The 23,383-nt window shown below is 54.1% G+C and overlaps 2 protein-coding genes across 4 annotated transcripts in view; one reads left to right on the top strand and one right to left on the bottom strand.

The window, feature by feature from the left end:
• The window catches only part of TECPR2 (tectonin beta-propeller repeat containing 2), a 99,757-nt gene extending 83,552 nt beyond the window's left edge, over positions 1 to 16,205 (top strand). Inside the window, exons 18-21 of one of the 2 annotated variants that reach the window (XM_012746356.3) lie at positions 10,815 to 10,956; positions 11,445 to 11,594; positions 11,965 to 12,165; positions 12,287 to 16,205. In XM_012746356.3, the coding sequence (XP_012601810.2) occupies positions 10,815 to 10,956; positions 11,445 to 11,594; positions 11,965 to 12,119 (447 nt within the window). In that variant the 3' untranslated portion in view covers positions 12,120 to 12,165; positions 12,287 to 16,205. Of the gene's footprint in view, positions 1 to 10,814; positions 10,957 to 11,444; positions 11,595 to 11,964 lie in introns of both variants that reach the window. The other variant, XM_012746355.3, reaches the window with a different exon arrangement.
• Positions 16,206 to 20,466: 4,261 nt separating this feature from the next.
• ANKRD9 (ankyrin repeat domain 9) lies at positions 20,467 to 23,383 on the bottom strand. 2 transcript variants are annotated; one of them, XM_012746513.3, is made up of 3 exons: positions 23,187 to 23,383; positions 22,133 to 22,210; positions 20,467 to 21,573 (listed from the first exon to the last, which is right to left on the bottom strand). In XM_012746513.3, the coding sequence occupies exon 3, from the start codon at positions 21,518 to 21,520 to the stop codon at positions 20,555 to 20,557; it is 966 nt and encodes a 321-aa protein (XP_012601967.1). In that variant the 5' UTR covers positions 21,521 to 21,573; positions 22,133 to 22,210; positions 23,187 to 23,383; the 3' UTR covers positions 20,467 to 20,554. The 2 variants fall into 2 exon arrangements, with proteins under 2 accessions (XP_012601967.1, XP_012601966.1); XM_012746512.3 differs by lacking the exon at positions 23,187 to 23,383 and adding an exon at positions 22,439 to 22,894.

Here is a 23,383-nt window from a genome sequence, read left to right as displayed (position 1 = left end):
GATTTGCCTATTTTGATTACCATTGACATCTTTTTGTTTTTGTTTTTGTCTGAGACAGAGTCTCACTCTGTTGCCCAGGCTAGAGTGAGTGCCATGGCATCAGCCTAGCTCACAGCAACCTCAATCTCCTGGGCTCAAGTGATCCTCCTGCCTCAGCTTCCCGAGTAGCTGGGACTACAGGCACGTACCACCATGCCCGGCTAATTTTTTTGTATATATATATTTTAGTTGGTCCATTAATTTCTATTTTTAGTAGAGACGGGGTCTTGCTCAGGCTGGTTTCGAACTCCTGACCTTGAGCAATCTGCCTGCCTCGGCCTCCCCAGAGTGCTAGGATTACAGGCGTAATTTTGTTTCTTGTGCTCTCCTCTGATAAAAACTTTCTGTAGTAATTTTGGGGTGACATTTTAACAATTTATTCAAAACAAATGAGTCACTTTTCAGACTTACTAACATTTGGAAGGATTTATTGAAAATATTTATAGTTGTCTTTAGCATCTTAAGAGTTTGATGTTGCTGTTTCAGCTAGAGAGTTTCTATCCATCTTAGAGGTACCTCTGAAGCTAGCCCAGCTGATGACATGATGGTTCAGGTGCTGTAGGCCCATGTACTTGAATAAAGGTGGTGAGAGCCCAGCTGCCCACACCCCAGTTTGGCCTCCCTCTTCTTCCAGACCAGGCGGGCTGCCTGGCACATTTATCCGGCCCTCCAGGTGTTTTTGCAGCTGCTGCCTGTCCTGCTTAGCAGCCAACTCATCCCGGGCCCACAGTGTGCACTCTCCAACGATCTGAGGGACAGTGAACTGGCCCCCTATTTAAAAAGTTTGAGGTCCCCTGCTCCAGACGATCCTGCCTTGCGCCGCACATACTCTCTGGAGCACAGCCCGCTCTGTCCTAACCCCTGTGCTCCTGCCTCACGTGGTGGAAGGGCCTGCTTCCAGCCCTCTCGTCCCATGTGGACAGGGGCCCTTGGTTCTCCAGGGATCATTTGCTCTGCCTGAATTATAGGCTTTGCCTGAAAAAGAAACTTAGAAAACCAAGACTAATATAATTGGAAAATAGCCAAACTAACATTTTAAAAATTATTTTAAATTCAGCTGCTTTAGGTATTTTTAGCTATATGAAGAAGAAAAAAGAAAACATTAAGAAGATGTGGCCAGGTACAGTAGTTCATGCCTTATAATCCAGCACTTTGGGAGGCCAAGGTGGGAGAATTGCTTGAGACCAGGAATTTAAGACCAGCCTAACCAACATAGCAAGACCCTGTCTCTACAAAATAAAACATAAAAAATTAGCTAGGTGTGGTGGCACATGCCTGTAGTCCCAGCTACTCAGGAGGCTGAGGCCGGAGAATCACATAATCCCAGCAGCTTGAGGTTGCAGTGAGCTATGATGATGCCACTGCACTCCAGCCTGGGTGACAAAGCAAGACCCTGTCTCAAGAACAACAACAAAAAGGATGGTAGATACTGCTCATCAGAGTGGCGTACCACTCATGGAGCTGCAGGCAGGGATGTAGTGTGATGGAACTTCACCCTCAAGATCTTTAGAAAAGTTCACACCTGAAAACAGGAAGCTTTCATTAGAGAAGTACTCTTGTTGGAGAAGACTCCACCACCACCTGAGTGAGGCCTTTCATTGAATCATCAAGACAGAAACAGGTAAAGGAGTTTGATTCTCTTTACTCCTGATCGCAGGCAGTGCTGAGCAGGGCTCGATGCTCCTCTTCCTCCATCCACCCTTCTGGTGAAGGCGGGATTACTTCAGATGTCTGTGTTCCCACCCAGCTGGGATCCTACTCGCACCACAAGACACAGACAGCTGGGCGGAGGGGGCACCCACAGCCCAAAACCAAGCTCTGTGGGTATAGTTGACAGCTGCTTCTAAGAGTTTTGGGGTGTTCTGGCACCTCCTAGTCCCCCCCGGAAATTAACATGCTGGGCCATGGGGATGCTTAAATCAGGTCTCTCTTCCCTCATCTGGGACATCATGGGTTAACTCTGTCTCCATTTCTGGATGAAAAACACTAAATAGCAAGTCAGCCTCATTTCCAGACACGTTTCTCCAAGGAGTTTCCCCGACACAACACGTCTTCCTTGCAGCAGTGGGACTGCGTGTCTTCTGTGGCGGAAGCACAGGGCTTCATGTGCCGGAGCAGTAGGCAGAAGTGCGTTTGAGAGTCCCACTTTTTTCTTTTTTTTATTAAATTTTAACTTTTTTTTTTTTTTTTTGAAACAGAGTCTCGCTTTGTTGCCCAGGCGAGAGTGAGTGCCATGGCGTCAGCCTAGCTCACAGCAAACTCAAACTCCTGGGCTCAAGCAATTCTCCTGCCTCAGCCTCCCAAGTAGCTGGGACTACAGGCATGCGCCACCATGCCCAGCTAATTTTTTTCTATATATATTAGTTGGCCAATTAATTTTATTTCTATTTATAGTAGAGACAGGGTCTCGCTCTTGCTCAGGGTGGTTTCGAACTCCTGACCTCAAGCAATCCGCCCGCCTCGGCCTCCCAGAGTGCTAGGATTACAGGCGTGAGCCACCGCACCCGGCCAAATTTTAATTTTTTATATAGCAAAATGCTGTTTAACTTGAGCATCTAGGTACAGTTGGGTGGAGGCCAAAAAAGGTGTCCACCTAGAGTCCCGCTTTTTAATAAGAGAAATAAAAAAGTTACTAACTACATGGTTAGTGTCTAGGAAGCCTGCTGGTCCTGAAGGGTCTATCACCAAGGGTTTACTGTAAAGGGGGTGGATTAAATTATGACACTTTTATTCAGTGAAATACTCCACAACTCTTATGCATCACTTCATAGGAGAGTTTTATTCCCATGGAGAGGTGATGTTCACAGTATGTTAAGTAAAAGCCTCAGTTACAAACAGCATGTTTGATATGATTCTAGTTTGGTGTAAAAAATACTATATACATGTTGAAAAAGTCTGCATATATATGTATACAGCGAATGTTATAGTAGTTATATTGGGTGGTGCTGTTATACCCAGGTTTTTTTTTCTTTCAGTTGACCTCCATTTTCTGATTATCTTACGATGAACTTATTGTGGAATAAGAAGTTCATAACTCTGAACAACCTACTAAGAATCAATCTTGGGAGATAACCAGAAATGTCCCCAAAGCTATTCAGTGTTGTATTATTTATACTAGTGAAACGTGATTCTGTTATAGTCGGGCCGCGAAATGCACGTGGTGAAGAGCAGACAGGGCACCCACCCTCATGGTGCAAATTATTACAATCACAGATATTATAAATAATTGAGAATATATTCTGAAAGGCCATTTAAAATCATGTTTGGAGAATACTGATAAGGAGAGCTGTTCAAGTGGATTAGTGGCTTTGGAGTCGGCCTTTGCCACTTAGCAAACCCTATACCTTGCCTTCCCGTGCTTGGCGTCCTCGTGGGAAGAAGGGGCGCGGTCTCCCAGCTGCCACCAGGAGGAAAGTGATGTGTGTGCAACACTGGAGCCCTGCGCAAGTGTTCAGGTGCACCGGGGAGGGGCGTCTGTTATGACTGTGCTCAGAGTGTACTCTCACCTGGTATCTGTTGTGTGGTTTCACTTTTGTAAAACAAAACAATAAAAATCCCACTAAAAACCTAGAAGAAACTACAACAAAGATTATGATTTTTAGTCAAGGGATTATGAGTTGTTATAAAACTTGTCTCTATTTTCCATATTTTCCCATAATGAACAGGAGATTATTTTTTATAATCAGGAAGGAAAATATGTATATTTTACGAAGGACCCATCTTGTGTGGGTCAGTGTGCAACCTCTCTGACCTCCCCAGCCCATGTAGATCTGAACACCTATAAGTCATCTTCTCCCTTCTTCCACCCCTTACAAAGAATTTTAGAGCTAGAAGGAGACTTTGGGAAAGGTATAACCGAGCCACCTCATCTGTAGGTGAGGAAAGCACAACCCTGGGAAGCAAGTACCTGGTCTCAGTGTAGGCAGTGGTCTTGCCAGGACTCCACAGCCCCTTGTCCTTAAGGCCCACAGTGCAGAGGGCAGTGGTGCAAGAGTAGGCCCATCCAGGGGACGCTCACAGACTACCGTAGACACACACACACAAACCACTGGCTCTTAAAGCAAAAATTCTGGCCCCTGTATTTTTGAACTGTGGCCAGAATGCTGCGGGAGCTGGCCAGGGGAGGGAAGTGCTGCCAGGGTCTTGAGGTGGTCAGGAGGTTCTCAAAAGAGGTGGTACTGGTGCCAGAACTCAAAAGGTGAGTAGGAGGGTGGCAGGCAGGCAGGACAGGACATTCCAAGCAGAGGGAACATGAGGCATGGACACTGACCAGAAGGCACCCTTGCCCCAGGGCACACAAGGAGACTGTATCAAGGAGGCCTGGGCTAAGGCTTGACATTGCTATCTTGTCACTGGTATGGGACCACTGAAGAGCTTGAAGCCAGGCCAGGTAGCCTTGTTAGACTGTGTTTGAGGAAGGAGCCTGTGACCCAGTTCCCTGTGACTAGCCAGGAGGCCTTCTGTTGGACAGCTTACATCTCCCCAAAAATGCTCCATATACTCAGGAGGCATCTTGCCTCAGGGAGCAAAATTAGCCCTGTACGAAATGCAGCCCTAGCCCTGCCTACCAGAGTTTGAAAGCAAGACTCTGAAGGATCAAAATGCTTCTGAGTAATAGCATCTCAGAACAAAGCATAAGAATATTTATAAATTACAAAAGTATCCAGCACCAACAAGGTAAAATTCACATTGTCTGGCATCTAATCAAAACTTACCAGGCAAGAAAATATGACCTACATTGAAGGGGGAGGGGAATCTAGCAATAGAAGCTGACCCAAAAATGATGCAGATGGTAAAATTCAGACATGACATTAAAATAGTTGTTATTTTATGTGTTCAAGAAACTAGGGGAAAGATTGAGCATGTTAAGTAGAAAAATAGAGGATATAAAAAACTCAAATTTCTAGGGATAAAAATTATGAAGTCTGAGCTGAAAAATACACTGGATGAGGTTGAAGGCAGAGTAGACATTGCAGAAGAAAAGATGAGTGAGCTTGAAGACACAGCCACATGATACCCACCCACATGGAAGCACAGAGAGAAGAAAGACTGAAAAGCATTCAGAGTGTCAGCGAGCCTGGACCACCTCAAGTGGCCTTACATAAATGAAATAAATCAAAGTCCTAAAGGAAAAGAGAAGAGTGACAGGAAAAAAATTTGAAGAAATACTGCTAAGTTGTCCAAATTTATTGAAAAAATTATGCTGAGTCAAGAAGCCAAATAAAGAAAGAATACATACTCTATCATTTATTTATATTAAATTGTAGAAAATGCCAAGTCAGATCAGTGGTTGCTTAGGATGGGGAGGATGGGGGATTTCTTTCTTTCTTTTTTTTTTTTTTTTTTTTGAGACAGAATCTCACTGTCTTGCCCAGGCTAAAGTGCCGTGGCATCAGACTAGCTCACAGCAACCTCAAACTCCTGGGCTCAAGCAATCCTTCTGCCTCAGCCTCCCAAGTAGCTGGGAATACAGGCATGCACCACCATGCCCGGCTAATTTTTTCTCTATATATTTTTTAGTTGGCTAATTAATTTCTTTCTATTTATAGTAGAGATGGGGTCTTGGATGTAGGTGCCGTGGACAGAGCAGTGGAGGTGGCAGTGGCCAGCCCTGCAGTAGGGGACCAGCCACGTGCCACACCCCTGCCAACCAGGACTGTTCCCACGGGTAGCAGAACTTGAACTGACACTTCCTTTTTTGCATGTGAGACCCAGTGACCTTGGTTGCCTAAACTCACTGGCTCTTTATTTCCCCATCAGTAAAGTAAAGGGTCAGATCTACATTAGGACCATCAGAGGAACTTCTTGCCAATAACGATGTCCGGGCCTCAGCCCCTTCCCTGGAGATATGAACTCAGCAGGTTTGAGGTGCGGCCCAGGCATCTTGGTTGGCTTTTATTTTTAATCAGTCATACATGAAAATCTGCAGGTTAAATTGTTAAATTGTCAGCTGGCTCTGTGAGGTGTGCTGTGATGAACAAGTGTCCCCCACCCACTTCCCCTCTAGAGGGCTACTTTGAATTCTTTTAGCAACATACTCTGAATAACTGCTTTAGGAGCTGTTTTTATTTGTTTGTTTTGGTTTGTTTTTTTTTTTGAGACACAGTCTTGCTCTGTTGCCAGAGTTAGAGTGCCGTGACGTCAGCCTAGCTCACAGCAACCTCAAACTCCTGAGCTCAAGTGATCCTTGCCTCAACCTCCTGAGTACCTGGGACTATAGGCATGAGCCACCATGCCCGCCTCATTTTTTATATGTATATTTTTAGTTGTCCAGCTAATTTCTTTCTATTTTTTTAGTAGAGGTGGGGTCTCGTTCTTGTTCAGGCTGGTCTTGAACTCCTGAGCTCAAACCATCCGCCTGCCTCAGCCTCCCAGAATATTAGGATTACAGTTGTGAGCCACCGTGCCTAGCCAGGACACTTAAAAATAAACACATAGCCAGGTGGGGTGGCTCGTGCCTTGCAGTCTCAGCTACTGGGGAAGCTGATGCAGGAGGATCACTTGAGCCCAGGAGTTGGAGGTTGCAGTGAGCTAAAATGACCCCACTGCACTCTAGCTGGGGCTACAGAGTAACAACAACAAAAAAAACTCCTGCCTGCCTGCGGGCTCACTTCCATGTGCATACAAAACACAAACATTCCCCTCCCTCTGTCCCTCTTCTTCTCTCTCTCAGCCCACCAAGACTTTACATAATTTTTTAGCATTTCCAAATTATTTTTAAATCTTTTTTATTTTTGGAGACAGATTCTTGCTCTGTCACCCAGGATGGAGTGCAGTGTCGTTATCTCATAGATCACTGCAGCCTACAACTCCTGAGCTCAAGTGATCCTCCTGCCTCAGCCTCCTGAGTAGCTGGGACTACAGGCTCATGCCATGACGCCTGGCTAGTTTTTGATTTCAGTAGAGATGAGGTCTTGCTCTTGCTCAGGCTGATCTCCAATTCCTGAGTTCAAACAATCCTCCCGCCTTAGCCTCCCAGAGTGCTAGGATTACAGACAGGCCTGAGCTACCGCGCCCGGCCTATTTTTAAATCTTACATTCTCTATTTACTTCATTTTATAAATTGCATCTTTCATTTCTTTTTTCATTTTTATGAAGTTTTGAGTATGAATAAGCCAGATTTCTTTTTATAATTGAGATTTTTATAGAGATAATTATAGATTCAGAGATATAATAGAGATCCAGAGCACCCTTTACCCAGTTTCCCACAATGGTAACTAGAAAGCTAATGCTGTCACAACCACCAAGGCTCATCTACTCATTTTTAAATTGTGATAAAATACACATAACATAAAATTTGCCACTAGTGACAGTATTATACATTCACAATGTTGTGCAACCATCTTCACTATCTACTTCCAGAGTTTCATCATCCCAAAAAGAAACCCTCTACTTCCCATTCTCCCCTCCCAGCCCCTGGCCACCACTCATCTGCTTTCTCTCCCTGTGGATTTTCCTCTTCTGGACATTTCATATAGATGGAATCATACTGCATATGGCGTTTAGTGGTGCCTGCTCTGTCTGAAAGCCCCTGGCTGTGTCTGGGTTTCATCTGGTTAAAGGAGGGGTTCTTTGGCCCCAGACTTTCTGGTCCAGGCTGGAAGACAGGGCACTGCTCTTGCACACGGCTGATAACCAGAGGGCGCCAGGCCCAGGAGGAAGTTTTGGTAGAGGCACTTATATTGGTGCATCTGGAAAAATAAACATGAGTAAGAACAAAAAAGCAAATCCAAAGGTGACAGTTACCCAAAAATTCTGAGTTTGTTAAATACAGCAGAGGTACGCTGAGGCCGCTAATGAATCATGTCATGGCGACAAGAACAGCACAGCATGGCTGCCGTTACCAAGCAGAACCTGTTGTTGCTTATTTTAAGCAAACACAGGACAGAATTCCCTGCGCCCAAGGTCCTGGGCTCTTTCCCACCGGGAACTCCTCTGAGACCTGTAAGAAACGCGTTTTCTCTAGAGGAAGATGAAGAAGCCATTTGCTTGGTGAGAATTCAACAAGTGAAAAAAATAAAAAATAAAAAATAAAAAAAAAAAAAAAAAAAAAAAAAAAAGAAGCCATTTGCTTTGAGGTCCAGGGATTTTCGTTGTTTCTGACCTAATAGAAAACCATCCCTCGCAGGGCTGCAGCTGGCCTGGTCTGGAAGCCCTTGCAGCCATCATCTCAGGACTTGCCTCTCTGTGACCCAGCCAGCCCAGAGGGCAGCCAGCAAGGCAGCCCCAGTTTGCCAACTTTTCAAGCATTTGTTTTGCATCTCTTGAAAAGAACATCAGTTTGTTTCGGCCGAGGCACATCCCAGTCCTCACTTTCCCTGGTTCATTTAGCAGCCAGAGTGTGCCGCGTGCCCCACAGTGGCTTGGTGCCTGCACTGAAAGGGCCCCACTCACGCAGAGCATCCCCCTGTGGGTCCAGTGGGCCCCTCTGAAGACCTCACCACTGCCTGCAGCAGTGCACCCCCTGCCCGCAGCCCGTCCTCACAGCCCCCACAGGGGTTGGTCCCATAATCACACGCACTAGTTCATGTCTCTCCTCTTTCTAGAGCCTTCTGGTGGCTTCCCACCTCACTCAGAATGAAATCACACTTCCTTCCTCAGCCTGCACCCACCCTCAGGCCCCATGGCCCCTCTGGCCTCACCCCTCCGTGCTGCACCCCTGTGCCAGCCTTAGCCGGTGCACGTGCTGGGCCTGCCTGGTGAGTTCTTCCCCGTGTCAGTGGGACCACTCTCTCCTCTACTCAAGGTCAGGGTCAGGGTGTTCTCCCAGCCCTTCTCTCCCTGGCACACGATATGAGGTTGGTTTGTCTGAGCCAAGCCCCACCCTCCCAGGTCTGTGAGGGCAGAGACAAGTGATTAGTTTGCAGTTGAGGTTTCCCCGACACCTAGCACAGGGCCCATTGAGGGTGCTCAGTGTTTGTTGAACAAATGATTTCATGGCTCCCAAAAGAGGTGTCCAGGAGCCAGCTGATATGAGAGTTTGGGCCTCATGAGCCCCACCTGTGGGGAGGGTGGCTTGGTGTTCCCTGGAACCCAGTCTGAGAAATGCTGGGTAAAGGCATGCCACCGGATGATAGGATGATATCCTTGGTAAGACGTGTCCACAGGAACGCCTTGCTTTTCCTCTTATCAGGAGCGTTAATTGGAGTCCCTCTGCTTCTCTTCACACCATTCACATGCTCCTGTCTCTGAGACCCGGGGCAGGCGCCTCCCTCTTCCTGAGACTGTGCCCAGCCTATCTGCAGCCAGGCGTCCCGAGGGAGGCCTGAGGGGCCTGTGCTCTTGCAGAGTGAAGCCTCTGCCCATGGACAGGTCTGACGCAGACAGGCCAGGCTCTGGTGGCAGGAGTGTGGCCGGGGCCGGGGTCCCGGGCGGGGTCTCAGGCTGTGGCCCCTTTGCTGCGTGATCTGGTGCTGGTTACACAGGTGTGCTAGAATTTGGAGATCGTCAGGGATTTGGGTACCTTTTTAATGTATGTTATCCTTAAATAAAACGTTTTTCTTTTTATTGGACAAGAGCAAGCGAGGAGCTGGGGACTCCGGGGTGCTACAGAGGGAAGCAGGTGGCCGTGGCTCACCTCCAGGCGCTTCCTCCGCATTGAGCCCGCCTGCGAGCAGATGTGGCTTCTGCCTGCAGGGAGCCCTGCAACACAGGCCCCCCGAGACCGGGCAGGCAGCTTGGGTGGGCTCGTAGGCCGGTAGGCACGTGCCAGGTGAGCAAGGCACACGGGGGCGTGGGTGCCAGGACGAATGGCTGGCCGAGGAGACATGGCCTCAGCTCAGGATGAGCCCTGCCAGGAATTCCCACTGTATTCTATTCTAGAGGCTTCTAGCAGCAAGGGGTGGGGTCCGACAGGTCCTGGCTAACAGTGACGGGTGGAGGCTCACAGCAGGGGCAGAGGCTGGAGGGAGAGCCATGGGAGGCTGGGAGGTTTCATGTTTCAGAGACATTTCCGAGGTGATGTTGAGAGAAGAGGCGCAGGGGCCTGGGCCTGGCCATGGGGTGGCCGTCCTCTGCCTCCTCACAACCTTCCCAGCTTCCATCCCACACTCTCCCCTGTGGTGACTCCACTGCCGTCTTCCCTGTTCCCTCCTCAACCAACTCTACCTTCTCTGTCTTTCCAGTTCCTGCTGTCTAGAACACACCACTCCGAAGCGAGTGGCTTCAGACAGCAGTTTGTTATTGCTCTACCTCAGGAGCCTGGTCGGGACGAGGCGGGTGGATTGCTCGAGGTCAGGAGTTTGAAACCAGCCTGAGCAAGAGCAAGACCCCGTCTCTACTATAAATAGAAAGAAATTAATTGGTCAACTAATATATATAGAAAACATTAGCCGGGCATGGTGGCACATGCCTGTAGTCCCAGCTACTCGGGAGGCTGAGGCAGGAGGATCGCTTGAGCCCAGGAGTTTGAGGTTGCTGTGAGCTAGGCTGACGCCACAGCACTCACTCTAGCCTGGGCAACAAAGCAAGACTCTTGTCTCAGGAAAAAAAAAAAAGAAACTATCTTGAAACCAGAAGGCCACAGGTCCCCACCCCTGCTTGGCCCATCCGTGTCCCTGGCTGGCGTTGGGACTGGCTGTCTGCCGGCCGCCCTCAGCCTGGGCTCTGCGCGTTCTGAGGATGACCTGACGGCGCTTTCTCCCCTGTGCAGCCGAGGGCAGGGCCACGTCCTGTTCCCCTTCTCGGCCGCCCCTCCTGGCCACGGCTCACCCCGGTTCCCCAAGCCCGCCGTCCTTCCTCGCATCACCAACCCCTCCTTCCCTTCCTGCTTCCAGCCCGCCGGGGTCACCTTGGTCAGTGTCCATTCCAGCCCCAACGACCAGATGCTGTGGGCGCTCGACAGCCGGTGGAACGTGCACGTCCGGGCTGGGATCACCGAGGAGATGCCCGTGGGGACTGACTGGGAGCACGTGCCAGGTAGGCACCAGCAGGCTGACGTCCCCACCACGTCCCCTCGCACGGCGGGACTGTTGGTGGGACTGTCAGCCGGTGTGTTCATCAGCCGTGCCCACCATCCCGGCGCCATTGCGCTCTCTTCCCCCCACTTCCCAGCCCCCCGCTGTGCGGCACCTGCCTAATATCCAGACGCTGGTGGGCTTAGCCCTGGTAGCTGGCTTAGAAATGTCTGCATATTGAGAAATATCTGATTTTCACCTGGCTGGGCGAACCCCAGCCATCCACCTTTGTGCTTCCGTGGGACAATGGTTTTCACACTGCCCAGACCTTTGGTCTCGGCGGCTTTGCCAGCCCTGCTCTAAGCCCAGCCCAGGGCAGGGCACTGTGTCACCATAGGGACACTCTCTGAGCGAGTGCAGTGTCAGGAGAGAGCGGGAGCTCCTGGGAAGTGGCGGTCCAGCGTGTGGGCGGCGGGTGCTGAGGATGTGCCCTGCCCTGTCTGCCCGCAGGGCTGCAGGCCTGCCAGCTGGCGCTGAGCACCAGGACCGTGTGGGCCCGCTGTCCAAACGGCGATCTCGCTCGACGGTATGGCATCACAGACAAAAACCCTGCTGGAGACTACTGGAAGAAAATTCCTGGCAACGTGTCGTGTGTCACAGGCAGGTGCTGGGGCTGGGTGGGCTGTGGCCACAGTGTTCCCCTGGGGTCCTCAGGGCCTCTCGAACAGGCTGCCCCCAAAGTGAGCACAGAGGCCGACACCCTCCCTGCAGGAGCCCATCCCAGAGTCCCCCTTGAGGGAAGGGACCCAGACACCGGGCTCTGCCGGAGTCTCCTGGGACGAGGACAGGGTGCTGTGACACCTGATTTAAAGCTGAGGGAACGGAGCACAGACGGGGGAGTGGCTTGTCCCGGGCCCCACAGTTGGACCATGGCCAAGCCCAGACCCAGACTTAGCCTTCTGACTCTGTCTGAGCCCTTCTCCCTGGACTGCGTGACTGACAAGTGTGTGGTTGGCTGTTGTCCCTGCAGTGACTGCGTCAGACGAGCTGTGGGCAGTGGGCCCCCCCGGCTACCTCCTCCAGCGGCTGACAAAGACGTTCAGCCATTCACACGTCACCCAGAAGAGCAGCCAGGCCGCCACCCCTCACCCCGAGGACCTAGAGGACGAATGGGAGGTCATCTGACGGAGCCCCGGGGGCAGGAGGGAGCCAGGCTCCAGTGGTGGACCCCGTGAGTTTCTGAGTCACTCCCTGGTGGACATGCCACATGGGCCCTTGTCCAGACACCTCTGGCCAGGTTGGACACCAAGTACTTGCTTTCATCCATGTTTGTTTCTGTCTCCTTCCAACAGGCACAGCCTCCGCCACCGCCTGGTGCCGTTGCTGCGGCAGCAGCACCTTGGAACTCTTGCCAGGGTTGTCTGTGGGGGGTGGGGGAGAGCGGCCGCCTCCCGGTTGCATGCACTGCCGTTACCCGTGTGCTGCAGTCCTTCCTCACCAACACACAACTCCAGGTTCCCTTGGCGGGAGGTGACTCCGGAAGCCTCCCATGGGCAGGATGAGCCAGAGCCAGGAGCGGGGGACACACCTGAGGGGTCGGTCAGGGATGTTTCCATGCTCATAGCCCCAGGGCTAAAGGGCGTGAAAGCCAGCACCGTCCAGCCCTGGGTGTGCCCAGTGGTGGCTTCGTCTCCATCATGGTGTCCCCCACGATGCAGGTTCCAGGCACATCCCACACCAGACACTGCAGATGGGAAACCAGGGCCAGGTTTGAGAGGTGGGGCACTGGCTGTGCCAGGATGGAGGACACGCACAGGCACACACTCGCCACGCACGCCACCCACGCACAGGGCAAGCTGCTCACCTCCTGGAGAACACGCGTCAGCCAAAACAGTAAGGCCAGTGGGCGCAGTTGGATGCGGAAGTGCATGCGTCCCTGTGCGTGGTGGACACGGCACAGCAGGGCGCTGGGCAGACGTGGGGAGCTTCGCCACGGTAGCTACCGCAGAAATGACTTGGGGGTGACATTTAATGCTACTGGCAGATACCATAAAACCAGACACATCCTCAGAGGATGAATCTACTAATTATTGCCTTTTTTGTTTGTTGTATTACAAACCTGCATAAGATACCTCATTTGAAATCAAATCTTACAAATTTAGAAGAGAAGTGTATTTTCTGAAAACAGTGGAAGGCCTTTTGCCCCTTCCCGTGGTCTATCCCGGGCCTGTACCGTCCTTGCCTGCAGCTTCAGAGAGGGGGGTGTGCCCAGCCTGTCCCTTGCAAGGTGGTCACGGGACCTGCCAGCTGGCTGCAGGGGCAGCCTGGACCTTCAGTGGACATTCAGGGTGACACTCTCAGCAGGGTGGAACCAGGGCCTGCTGTGGACGGTGGCAATGGCCCATCAGCCTCCGTCCTTGGGGTCCCGGGCAGCGCCCACTCTGCCCACCGCCATCTGGGCTTCAGGACGAGGCCGCCTGAGCCCCCTGCGCTTCCCTCCTGACACGGCTTCCTGGCAGGGCCCAGGCTGGCTGCTTTTCTTAGCCTGCCCCTGGCCCAGGCCCAGTTACTTGATGCCTGTGTTTTACTAAGCAAGAGTGTCAGGGACACCCCCCCCAACCCCCAGCCACAGGTGGAGAGCAATAAAGTATGTTCTCTGACAGGAGCCAGGCAGCCACGAAGATGGAGGTTTTCCAGGTCTAGATGAGGACAAGATGCTGAAATCCCAGATCTTACTTCACACTTCACTTTTATAGAGCCCTTTTTTAAAAGTTTGGTGACAGCAGAGGCTGCCCCAGGCTGGGCTGCTCTCTCCTGTGTCTGTCGTGCCTTGCCCGGCTCCTCACGAATGGCAACACTCGCCCACACCCATGGGACTTTAGTGCAATTAAACCCACGGCTAGTTGGTACTCTCACACTACTTGTAGCTTCAGTGCTTTGTACAATTTTCTTTCTGGTTTTAATTTTTAGTTGTGCTTTCAAACAGTGCAATAAACTAGACTTTTTTCAAACCTGGTCAATTCTGATGCTTGAGCCATGAGAAGGTGCCTCGGCAGGCAGAAGGGCTGCGCTGGGGAGAATCTGCCAACCCAGCCTGCTGCCAAGAGCACATCAGCACACCTGAGCTCCTAGCAGGTCACTACCGAGACACACCACAGTTTGCTCAGGTGGCTGTTATGGGGGAATGGCCACTGCAGAGCTGGCTATACCCTTCTGTCTCCCTGAGCTCTGAGCCTCAGCTCAGGACACCTGAGCTGAGGCTGGGGCTGTCTCCTCACAGCTGTGGGCAGGCTTTGGAGGGGTCCAGGCTCCTGGTTCTGTGTCTCCAGCCAACAAACATAACCATATATGAGAAGTGCCCTACTGGAAACTAGCACACAAAAAAGATCATGTCCAGAACAGCAGGACACACAGCACACCAGGGAATGACCTTAACAAGAAACATCAGACTATGTCAAGAACAGTGAGGCTTGGCTAGGCGCGGTGGCTCACGCCTGTAATCCTAGCGCTCTGGGAGGCCGAGGCGGGAGGATCGCTTGAGTTCAGTTCAAGACCAGCCTGAGCAAGAGCGAGACCTGTCTCTACTAAAAATAGAAAAATTAACTGGGCATGGTGGCACGTACCTGTAGTGCCAGCTACTGGGGAGGCTGAGGCAGGAGGATTGCTTGAGTCCAGGAATTGGAGAATTGGAGGTTGCAGCGAGCTGTGATGACACCACTGCATTCTAGCCTGGGTGACAGAGTGAGACTCTATCTCAAAAGAAAAAAAAAGGGCAAAGCTTTACAGAAGACATAAAAGAAAACTTGAATAAAGGAAGATATGTCTCGCATTCCTGGATGGAAGACTAAATATGTTGTACAAAGACATTCTTTTCCAAAGGAATTTGTAGGTTTAACTCAATTTCAATCAAAATCCCCACTGGAATTCCTTTTGTTGGGGGGAGGCAGGGAGTAATCCACAAGATAACATTAGTGCCCGAGAATGGCCCTGGGCTGTGGCAAAGGTGCTCTTCGTGACTTCCCCTCCTGCTCTCTGGAGCCCTGCCAGGTAAATATTGTTAGCCCCAAAGAGACTCAGAGAGATTAAGCCACTTGCTCAAAGTCACACAGAAAGCACTGGGATTTGGGACCCAGTTCTGTGGAACCGCAACCTGTGCTGCTTGATGCCACCTCATTGTCCCCTGCCAGTCCAGGGAAAAGAAACAGGTGAGAACTGCTAAGAGTGACGGCCCGTAGGAGCCCCAGCAGGGCCAGCGTATTCAGCATGACATGGGCCAAGACCGCTGAAGGGCCAGTGGCGCCAGGCAGCCCAGCAGGGGCGACGGAGTCATGGTGACGAGGAGGCATCGCCCGCGTGGGAGGGAGAGTGAGTCCACAGCCAGTGTGGGCCAGACAGCATTGAATGGATTAAGGAATCTTAAAACTAGCAGGGAAACCGTACCTGATTCTGGATGGCAGAGGTGTTCTAAACTCAGCAGTGATGGGGAAAGCCACAGAGGAAAATAGGGTGTAGATTTGAACTTCTTCAAAATGTAAAAACACTGTAAGTGGAAAACCCCACATAAAATCAAAAAGCAAAATTGCAGCTAATGTGAATTGATGTTGACTGTTTACCTTATAAACTTCTACAAACCAGTAAGAGAAACACTTAAGAGTCGAATGTGGGCCACAGAGATGAAAGCGCACTTCGTAACAGCAGAAAGACCACCGGCCGGCACCCACGGCAGAGGGGCGGGAGGAGCAGGCTGGGAGCGTCGGTGGCCACAGCCCGTCCGTCCACGAGCTCCACCTCTGCAAAGCTGACCTCAAGAACACATCCTGCATCAGGGGGGAACATGCAGCACAGCCGTGTTTATAGTCAGGAAACACTGCAATCGAGCTGGCCTTTGGGAGCAGTGACGTTGAAACAGCGTGCCGCTGTCACAAAGCCGGGGGAGCAGGTGCAGCGGCGCGGTGCAGGATCTTACTGTGTCGCTGCAGAGCTGCTTGGGCATGTCATGGTGGGATGGCTTTGTGGAAAATCACATACATAAAAAAAGAGAAAAGGGAGATAAATCAGATGTTGAAGGGTATTCATGTGCTCTTCAAACTTTTGGTAGGTTTGAAATTTTTCATAATTCCAGGAGGGGCAGAAAGAAACAAGTTCTCTACTTGTCACAAGAAGCTGGTCACAGTGGTTGCCTGTAGTATATGTCTTTTTGTGTCTTTTGAATTGTGAGCCATGTAAATGTATTATTTATTCCAAAAATAAAATTTACATTTTAAAAATTCAGTTGTCTCTAAAATTAACTTTTTCTTTTCTTTCTTTTTTTTTTTAATATAAAGAAAAGAAACTTGTTACAGTTCTGGAAGCTGGGAAGTCCAAGGTTGAGGGGCCCACACCTGATGAGGGCCTTCCTGCTGCGCCATCCCATGGCAGACAGTGGCAAGGCAAGAGCACAAGCGAGAATCTTTTTTTTTTTTTTTTTGAGACAGGGTCTTGCTGTGTTGCCCAGCCTGGAGTGCAGTGGCCATTCACAGGCATGATTATAGTGCACTACAGCCTGTAACTGGGCTCAAGCGATCCTCCGACCCCAGCCTCTGGAGCAGCTGGGACTACAGGCATGCACCACCACGTCCAGCTACTAACATTAAGTCTTTTTATGCTACCAACACTAGTTGAGTCAGATATCTCAAAACAAACACCAAAGACTTGTTAAAAATCATCTTTACAGAAGTGTTTTACAATATGGGGAAACGCTTATATTACAGTAAGTTTAAAAATTCTAAACTGTATAAATGATCTAATTTCATATATGTAAAAATATACGCAGAAAAAAACTTATATATGTGCATAGAAAGAAACAGAAGAAAAATACACCAAAATGCTAGCAGTGGCTGTATGTGGATAAAGAAGTTAGTCGCCCCCTTTGTTCGTGAGCGTTCAGGGCCCTGCCTCAAGAAGCCACATGGGGAAGGGTCACAGGACAGTCGACATTCCACACCCAGGGCCGTACCACTCCCTGCCCTGGACTTCTCTGCACAATCCACGTATTCTACAGTGAGCACGGATTTTACAAACAGAAGGAAATTCTTTTAAAATAGAAATCTGTCCCCATCTTGATTGGGGTGGTGGTTATGCACGTGCAGACATTTGTGGTTAAGTCATCAGAGTACACACTTAAAGCCTGTGCATTTTATCATATGTAAGTTACACCTCAGTTTGTTCAAAGTGTCAGGGCAGAACCAGCTCTGCAGAGGGGCAGGGTTCCACTGCCAGTTACTTCCCTTGAAGCGAGCTCAGGGGTGCAGCGGTCTGCAACCGAGCTTTCCCGCCTTCCTGACTTCCAGGAAGCCGCCTGCTCTGAACAGGATTTGAGGTAACTTAGTTAACTGGTCTTGACCGAGTTTAAAAGTTGGTGAAGAAATCGGAAAGAAGGAAGTCACAGCAGGACAATCCCGGGTGAAGGTGGTATGCGAAGCAGACTCGTCAGGATCGTGTCACCAAGGCCAAAGGAGGGGACAGGCCTCAGTCCCCCGCCCTCATGGCCACCGTGCCCAGGTCACCCGACAGCACAGACTCTCCTACCAGGTCCCTTTCAGGTTTCAGCTCGAGACCTTGGGACGTGAGTACAGTTTCTCAATGCTGGTTCTTGGCGCGCCCAAGCATGGCTCAGCCTTCACTGTCCTCTCTCACAGGGGTGCAGAGATTCTGGCCCCTGAACTCCTAACGGGGGTTAGGGCTCAAGGCCCCTGGGAACCCTGGGTACCCGGGTGGATGTGGGCGAAGGGGCAGAACTGGCCACAGCCAGATTTTCTTTAGAAACTAACTGGTAGAATTAATGAACCGAACAAATGAACCAATGTGCTTTACGCCAAAGAAGAATAAGTCTTGTTCTTAATGTCCTGGGTAGAGTGCTTGCCTTTGAGAAGCTGTTAAGGCCACCTGCCAACAGCTGAGAGTTGAGTTGCTGTCTGCCAAGGGACACCTGCACTGGGTCTGCCCTGTGTCCTGCAAGCTCATGGCCAGGGCAATAACGATGACGGCACCATGGTCCTCGCTGCCCTTCCTGGGGCCACAGGGCCGAGGGGACTGATAAGCCTGATGCAGGGCCCACCCTACCTCCCTTCCTCCCTCCAGCCAGCAGCAGCCACTAGATAGCCCAAGGCTCTGCTTATCTGCCCTGCGCCTTCCTCTAGGCTCTCTGCTCCCACCATTGGGGGGGGGGAGGCCAAGCCAGGCGTCACAGAGACACAGTGGAAGCTGTGCCAGGAACCAGGCATTGCTCTGCTGCCATAGGGTTGTGGGACACTGGCCTGACCTCTGGCCACACGGGGCCTCTGCTTCCTCCGATCCCCCTGCCCCACTGCTCCATCCCACTCAAACCAATGACACCAGGTGCCCACAGTTCTTCCAGTGGCCCCGCCTTGCACTTCAGGACCAGCCCAGGTGTCTCTTCCTGATCGCCTGACAATGGGCTCTGTGGGGTCCCCTCCTAGGGCCTGCCTGGCCGGGCAGGGAACTCCGGGGGCAAGCAGCTCCCTCACCCCTGGACCAACTCCCGGTCTACGGGGCTCACCCAAGCTGTCGTCCAAGAGGCAACTGTAGGTCTAGAAGGGAAGTGGAGGAGCCCAATCTGGCCCTTGGGCCTGGGGGTGCAGACCCCACGGAGAACAGGGCCAGGGCTGGGGAGATGTGAGGAAATCTGCACACCAAGGTCCCCATTCAGTGCCCAGGATTTCTAGGCAGAAGCTGCTGCCGCATCGGGGCCTGCAGGCTCTGCAACGCCACCCCAGCCCTAACCCACCCTAGGCCACTACGCTCCATTTCCTCCAAAGCAAGGAAGGGAATCTGCCCCTCCTCCCCATGATATCCCTCACCTGAGGACATGGAATCTTCTAGACTAGAGGACAGAGGCCCCTGACACCCCTAGGTTGGGGTTTGGAAAGATGTTCGTATCCACTGCCCCAAGTGCAAAGGTTCAGAGAGGCTGTTTAACAGGCCCAGGACACACAACAGGAGGGAAGTAGAGCCCTCATTCCTGCCTGGAGTCTAGGCTGAGTCAGGAGGCTGAGCACCCCCTCCATCCTCCCCTCCCTCCCACCCCACACTTCCCTTATCAGGGCGGGTAGGGTGCGTGAAGATGGTTCAAAACCTCTTGAAAGGAAAAATCTTAATGGGAAAACTAAGGCCCAGGGCAGAGTCTTGTCCAAGGTCACCCTGCAAGAGGGTAGCAGATCCAGGGCCCTTCCCCACCCTCTCTTGTGTAACCCAGCACCCTGGACCCTTGCACCCCCAGGCATGCTCCCCTCAGGGATGCTGGGGATGGGGTGGGCAGGGGGTGCCCCCCAGCCAGGCTACTCTTTCTTTTTGCAAGACAAGGTCTCACTCTGTCGCCCAGGCTGAAGTGCAGTGGCACCTTCATAGCTCACCACAGCCTCAAACTCCTGGGCTGAAGCAATCCTCCCACCTCAGCCTCCCGAGTAGCTGAGACCACAGGTGCATGCCACCACGCCTGGCCCAAGCTGGTCACTCTTCATCAGCAGACCTTTAGCCCTCTGCTCCTGGCAGGACATCGCGGCCTCCAGCCCACGCCGGTGCAGGTTGAATTTCACCACCCGGCAGAATTCCCAGGCAGTGCAGCCTGGCCACCCTCCCTGGTCCCGGGGCTCCTCAGGGCATGGACCCAGTCTCTCAGCAGGCCCCTTTGTCCTGAAGGATCATGGTGTGTTAATTAACAAGCCTCTATATTCAGAACCTTCCTGGAGAAAGCAGCTCTCCAGGCTGGGGCAAGAAGCCTGCCAATAGGGTGACGCAGCCATCCCAGTCACCCATGGGCACCACCTAAGACCCACTGCAGGCCAGCCAGGGAGCCCACCCAGCTCCAGGGCTGGGCAGAGGGTGGACCCAGAAGGCACATCTAACCCTGCTAAGGGGTGCGCCGCCAGCAGGCAGGTGCGGGGCTGCAACCACTGCAACAGCAAAGGTGAGAGAGGCAGGAGCCTCAGGACCTGGTGTCTGCTGGGGTCGGGTGAGGGGGATAAAAAGAGGTGACAGGGACAAATCCAGGGTGGACTGGTGTCAGAGGGAGTGGCTGGGAGCTACAGTATTACCCAAGGAGTAAGCTGGTGGCCAGTTTGCGGTGGGGCACAAGGAGGTACAGCTTGGGTCATGCCTCTCCCCACCCCTAGCAGGCCTGCCCAGCCCTCCCTGGCCCGGAGGTCAAGTCCAAGCCCCGGCCGGAGTTTACAAGGCCCTAAACGCTGACTGAGCACGATGCCTGTCAGAACTGCCCCGGGCATGTCCTCTTGGCCTCCAGGCCTTCGCACATGCTGTCCCCTGCACCTGCACAACTGCTGCTCAGCTCAGCTGTTACCCCCGCTGGGACGCCTTCCCCGAGGTTCTACATCAAAGTGGGAGGCTGGTCCTCACCCCTCTCCAGAGCTGGGCAGTGAGCCGGGGGGCCGTGCCCAGAAAACCTACCGCAGGGACCCCAGCTGACCGCCCGGCCCAGCCCCCAATGCAGGCGACAGACGAGGCAGAGATTCTGCTGTAGAGGGATCAATATATGTAAAGTGCCCAGTACAACGCTCTGAAAAACAGTTTTGTCCCAAAATCCAGCGCCTAGGGTGCCCCTGGGTCTAACCCTTGCCAGAGAGGTCCAACGGCTGCAAGAAGGGAGGCAGCGGCAGCTCGTCCAGGGCCTCAGGGAAGCGGCCGGGCGAAATGGCGGTGACCAGCACCTGCATGGCACGCGCGAAGAGCGAGGGCGGCGCCAGGCCCGCCAGCCACTGGAACTTGTCCTCGCCCAGTAGCCGCTGCCAGCGTGGCCGGTCGCCCAGCAGCTCGCGGCGAGCCGGGCCGGTGACGGCCGCGGGGGTGTACAGTGCCAGCAGGTCGAGAAGCAGCAAGCGTCGCTGGCGCGGCTCCTCGGGCACATCATCTGGGGTCTCGGTAGCAGCGGGGGTCCCGGCGGGGGTGGCCCCTGCATCGCGACCCAGCTGGCGCAGCAGCAGCTCCAGCGGCGTGAGGCCGCCACCGTCACGCAGGCCAGGTGAGGCGCCGTGGCCCAGCAGCAGGAAGAGGCACTCGGGGCGCGCCAGCTCGCAGGCCATGTGCAGCGACGTGCCACCGCCCTCCACGCGGCTGCAGCCGCGCCTGTCGAGCACACGCGCGCGCTCCTCGGCCGGGAAGTCGCGCACCGTGCGCAGGATGCGGCGCAGGATGCCCACGCGGTTGTAGCGCACTGCCAGCGCCACGTGCGGCCCTGGCGCTGTGCAGCAGCGGAAGCCCGCGCTGGGCGGCGCGAGCGCGCGCCGCGGGAACGTGGCCAGCAGGTAGTGCGCGTACGCCTGGTGGTCGTGCACGAGCGCGTAGAGCAGCGCCTCGGACGGCGAGTAGGCGGTGGCGCGTCCGCGCTCGTCCCAGTGGAAGGCCTCACTGGCACGCATGTCCTCCAGCAGCCACACTGGCAGCAGGTCGCGCACCGCCTGGTAGAAGGCGAATGACGACTTGCGACACTGCTTCTGTGCCCGCGAGCGTGCTGCACCCGAGCCCTCGGGCCCGCCGTCGGCGCCGCCCCCGAGCCGCCGTGTGTTCCACGGCATGCTGGCAGCGGGGCTTCTCCCGGCCTCAAGGCATGGGCCCCGCGACAGAACACCTGCGGGACAGGGCATGGGTGAGGGCGGGCCACGGGCTTTGGCCACGCCCCCTTGACCTGGGAAATGGGGGCAGGAGAGGGGCCACCCATCCACCCCTCACCTGGCCCCACTGGGTCCCCTCTTACTGGGACCTTTCTACCCCCCTCCAGCCTCGGCCGGGCCCTTCCAGTCACCCACAGCTCCATCCTCTCCACCCAGAATCACCACCGCCATCCCTGATCTAGCTGCACCTGACCCCCTCCCTGAAACTGCCCTGCTCTCTGGCACCTCTGCTAGAGATGCCCTTCCCTGCCCTACCCCTCTCCAGCCCCGGGACCCGCGGAAGAGCTTCTGCTCCCAACTGGATGAGGTCTCTCCAAACCCACATCAAGTCCAGGCGGAGGGCAGGAAGCTGGGGCCCACATCTCAAGCTGAGCCAAATCCATTCTCCAGCCCAAGTTCCCACGTCTCAGTCCCACCTCGACCCTGACCCTGACCTCCGATGGCCCCTCACCACTGTGGGGGCCGCTGGAGCCTCTCCCCAGGCCAGAGGTGTGATCCATCTAGACTCAGACCTACCTGATTCCTGCACCTCGACCACCGAGTTCTGTGGCTGTGGGTCTATAGCGTTTCCACGAGGAGCCTCATCTTCCTCACCTGTAAGAAAGGGGTATGGCGTGGCCGACCTTTGTGCGCTCTGGCAGGGGCGGCCGGGGGAGTGGCTCCGGCCCTCCATCCACAAACATGTTTGCTGCATGTCAGCGCCCCTAGCTCCTGGGAGGGCAGAGGCAGGAGGGTGAAGTCAGTCTAGGGACTGGCGCGCACGGGGCTCCACAGCCCGCAGTCCCCCCACACGTCTGCTGCCTCTCTTGAGCCCCCCACTACCTGAGGAAGCGGGTGCTGCCATCCCATTTTCCAGCAGGGGACAAGCTTGTCCAAGGTCAGTCATCAAGTTACAGTACAGCTGGGCCTAGAATCCGGGTCTCCTGCGTCCCATTTTGGGCCCATTCCAGATGTAGCGGGGACACCCAAACCACTGGCAGCCCAGCTTGAGCCCTGACCCTGTCCCCTGAGCCCCCAGTCCCAGCCTGAACCCAGGCTTCTGACCCCAGCTCTGGCGCAAGCTCCCTACTGCCTTCTCTCAAGGGTAAGCCCTTGGTCACAAAGGGCCTGGGACAGCGGACAGGCCGCGTCCACACACACTGGGTCACTGTTACCCACTGCAAATGAGTCACAGAAATGGGCATGGTGGGGCTGGGCTGCAGCCCAGCGTCCTTGGGGACAACACCGTGACTGGGCCCCTTCCCCCAGCCTGGGCTCCGCGGCCCTGGTGCACCCTGCGTGGGCCCCGTGGGGCGCCGGGCGGGTTACGTAAAGTTCGGCCGCCCCACGTCACTGGGCAGAGTCACGGCCGCGGCTCCGTGCACGGGGGTTGGGCCACCCAGGGCAGCGCCGCGCGGCGTGTCAGCTCCTCCGCGTCCCCTCCCCGCGGGCACGGCCCGACCTCGAGCCGCGACGGGTCGCGGGGGCGAGCCGGTGTCTGCGGTCGGCGGCCCGAGCTGCACCTGCGGGGGCGCGCGCCGAGGGGCGGGGGGCGGCGCCCGCGAGCCGAGCGCAAGGGAAGGGGGCTCACCGTGGGGGCGGCGGGGCCGCGGGGCCGCGGGCAGGAGCGCGCACCGTCCCCGCAGGCGAAGGTCCCACGGCGGACAGACGGGGGAGCCGCCGCCGCCCGCGCCCGCCACAGCCGCGCTCTGAGCCGCCGCGGCCGGGTCGCTGGGCGGCGGTGCCGGGGCCGGCGGCGGGCGCGGGCGGCGGGCGGCGCAGTGCGGC

Source organism: Microcebus murinus, chromosome 6 (assembly GCF_040939455.1).
Source record: "Microcebus murinus isolate Inina chromosome 6, M.murinus_Inina_mat1.0, whole genome shotgun sequence".
Lineage (NCBI taxonomy): Eukaryota > Metazoa > Chordata > Mammalia > Primates > Cheirogaleidae > Microcebus > Microcebus murinus.
The sequence above is the reverse complement of the archived record's forward strand: the minus strand, read 5'-3'. Positions and strand labels throughout refer to the sequence as shown.

What these genes read in the sequence shown, in the direction of transcription:
- ANKRD9 (XM_012746512.3), bottom strand. Translation starts at nt 22,502, where the DNA reads ATGACTGACCTTGGACAAGCTTGTCCCCTGCTGGAAAATGGGATGGCA. An exon ending in GGCAGCACCCGCTTCCTCAG is followed by an intron (nt 22,211 to 22,438) that starts GTAGTGGGGGGC and finishes CCTTTCTTACAG; the next exon opens with GTGAGGAAGATGAGGCTCCT. An exon ending in GGTCGAGGTGCAGGAATCAG is followed by an intron (nt 21,574 to 22,132) that starts GTAGGTCTGAGT and finishes CCTGTCCCGCAG; the next exon opens with GTGTTCTGTCGCGGGGCCCA.